General features: G+C 45.7%; 1 protein-coding gene across 4 annotated transcripts in view; it reads left to right on the forward strand.

Moving 5' to 3' along the window:
• The first annotated feature begins 717 nt into the window (after positions 1-717).
• The window catches only part of Pus1 (Pseudouridine synthase 1), an 11,132-nt gene continuing 8,990 nt past the window's right edge, over positions 718-2,859 (forward strand). The window contains exons 1-2 of one of the 4 annotated variants that reach the window (XM_037236800.1): positions 718-770; positions 2,470-2,809. In XM_037236800.1, coding sequence (XP_037092695.1) covers positions 2,550-2,809 — 260 coding nt within the window. In that variant the 5' untranslated portion in view covers positions 718-770; positions 2,470-2,549. Of the gene's footprint in view, positions 2,810-2,859 lie in introns of all 4 variants that reach the window. The other 3 variants (XM_037236801.1, XM_037236802.1, XM_037236799.1) reach the window with 3 other exon arrangements.

Here is a 2,859-nt window from a genome sequence, read left to right on the forward strand (position 1 = left end):
ACTTTATGTGCATATGTATCCGTGATATCCGATGACCGCGTCTGTGCACCGAGTACTTCTCCATGGGGTGGCTGTCATTGACGCACTGCCACTGCCACTCGGACTCTTCAGTGAAAAAGTACAAGGGACTTGCAATGAGGATTTAAATACTGTTCATGTTTTTCCGTTGAGTCACCCGTTTTAGAAGCATTTCCAGCAATGTTTCAGATCATTCACTGATGGATGTGCGAGCATTTATTCAGCGGTTAAAGGCAATTCTCTCTCTAAAAATGTGTGATGTTTAATTTTTGAGACGTCTTTGAAGTTCCAGAGGTGAGTTGGTGAAAGGCGTCATGAAGAGGCGCTAGAAATTGTGCACGAATGATACTGGGAGCGCCCATAGAAAATTGCACAGCGTACTGGTAGCGCTGTCACGTGTATTTTGCGCCCATCACGTTGATGCAGGCCTCAGTTTCTAGTTCTTAGGTTTTCGTAAGGCAGCTGGCTTGAGCAATGTAAGCACAGATGTGTTTTTGCGCTAATTGCAGGAAGCAAAGTCTATGAAGTGACGACACAAATTTGCATTCGTATGATACCAACGCTGGAATTAAGTCTTACAAGGATGCCACATGAAGGCTAATGATGTCACTTTGAATCTGGCGCCGCATGTTATCCGAAGCCGTAGTTGGGCCCGCCGGGCCCACCGTTACATGCACATTTCGTCATAGCCACGCCAGAATCGTCTATCCATGCGTACCCGAATTCGTTGCGAATTCATGGAGGAGCGCGTGGTTGGTTGCTTGCTACATCCCTGCAGGGATTTGTGAGCGGATGCATTACTCATATTCATGCAGCTTTTTACCCTTGGCTTTCAGGTAGAACTATGCTAGACTAGGGCGTTGGTCATAAAGCCAGCAGCTGTTGCGCTCAAGTGGTTTTTATTTCTTCTAAAATTTAGGCATATATGAGGATTTTATCACTATTCCAGCATTTTTTGGAAACGTTTGTAACCAGACACTCTTGAACGGTCACTGCTGATAAGTGACTTGCCTCAGGCTCTGTGCGTTCACTGTGAATTTTGAGGGATAATGGCTCAAAATGTTTTTTATGAGGCCTTGGGCATATCTAATTGGCTGTGATCTAAAGAATGTGGGTACTTCTGTTGACAGCCCTGTTTTCATATTTTCCACAGCTCCATTCACATTTTCCATATAATTTTATTTATACTTCAAGCATAACAGTAGCATGATTATAACACTCATGATGTGCTCAACACCTCATGGTGTGGATGATGAATGTGAAAGGCATGATACCCTGACCTGTCTGTGATAAATGCAGTGAGCAAACAGGGGATGCCTTATGGTAAGAGATAGGGTGGGTAGCTCATCAAGACTATAAATTCTTATTGCTCCTTCTGCTACATTCTGCTACAGTGCACTGCGTAGTGGGATCTTCTGCTTTAAACCACAACATTGGCAGCTGGCCTGCTAGACATGTCCATCCTGTACTGTGGCACATGCTGAATATTGTCTCATATTTTACCTTGTTGGTCTCACAAACCTCTTACTAGTTCATGCCACATTAACTATGCAAGCTGGTTGATATTCACTCCAATAGACCCTGTTCTCAGGACTCGAAGAGCATAGCATTGTCTGCAGCACTAAATTTCTGTAGATGTGCCGGCAACAGTAACATCCTTAAGGTGTGATGCTCTGCCTTTTGTGACAGTTGCCCTGTTTCCTGCTTTTGAAAATGACTGCAATATGTTTGATTACCTGATGTTAATTTATCATAGTCTACTGATTTTTAAAGTTAATTTTGTAATGTCTTATATAAATTTGACCTACTGCGGAGATTGTTTCAGGGTTAATTTACTGTAGTCTACTGATTTTCAAAGTTGATTTTGTAATGTCTCATAAATTTGATCTACTGCAGAGATTGTTTCAGGATCAGAGGACTTAAAAAGCATGCCATTAGTAGGATCATGACCAGTTACACCTTGGTGTAAGCACCCTTGAATGCATATTGTTATGCCTGGAGAGGAATCCCAGTCCAACCCTTTTTTAAGAAATGTTTGTACATGCCATTTTATGGTGCAACATTTAGGAAATGGTCTGTTGCAAACCTGGGCTAGCTGCCCATTGAGTGTCAGAGATGGGCTATATAAGAATAGTTACAGCTACTTGCCATAAATTGGTAACTCATTCAGCACCCTTTCAACTGAGTACACAACAGTAATATTTTTTAAAGCATGATGCACAGCTCTTAAAAATGAATTGAACTGTGGATTTTCCCCAAATCTCACAACAGTTGAGCCACCAATGACATCATCATACAAGTATTTACTGCAGTACCAAGATAGTGGGCTAGAAAACATGATATGATCTAGAAGGTGGCAAATTTCACTATCCCCTGGTGCTTCTGAGTACAGTGTGTGCATTCTTATTTATGTGCATGTGCATGCTTTTTCATCACATGCAACTTGCATAGTTTCAGGTCGCACGAGCCTGCTGCGTGCCCTGTTAGCGCACCTTTACCATTCGTTGTCCACACACCACTCAGCCCATACCATGAGCGTCTGCGCCGCCGCCAACGGCGTGAAGCGCGGCGCGTCTGAGCTGGTGGATGGAGGCGAGCTCAAGAGGCCGCGGCGCGAGGAAGAGGACGCCGGCGAGCAGCGCCCGACGGGGACCGCCGCCGCCGGGGAAGCGGTGACGGCCGGCGGCGCCGATCACCGTCCCGCCGACGACGCCGGCGCCGAGCGCTGGAAGCTGAAGAAGGTGCTGCTGCTGGTCTCCTACTCGGGCAAGGGCTACCAGGGCATGCAGAGGTGAGTGGCTGGCAGCGGTGGCAGTCGGTGCGGAATCGGCGTGTGTTGAC

This window comes from Pollicipes pollicipes, unplaced genomic scaffold, assembly GCF_011947565.3.
Source record: "Pollicipes pollicipes isolate AB1234 unplaced genomic scaffold, Ppol_2.1 Scaffold_7261;HRSCAF=8764_pilon_pilon_pilon, whole genome shotgun sequence".
NCBI lineage: Eukaryota > Metazoa > Arthropoda > Thecostraca > Pollicipedomorpha > Pollicipedidae > Pollicipes > Pollicipes pollicipes.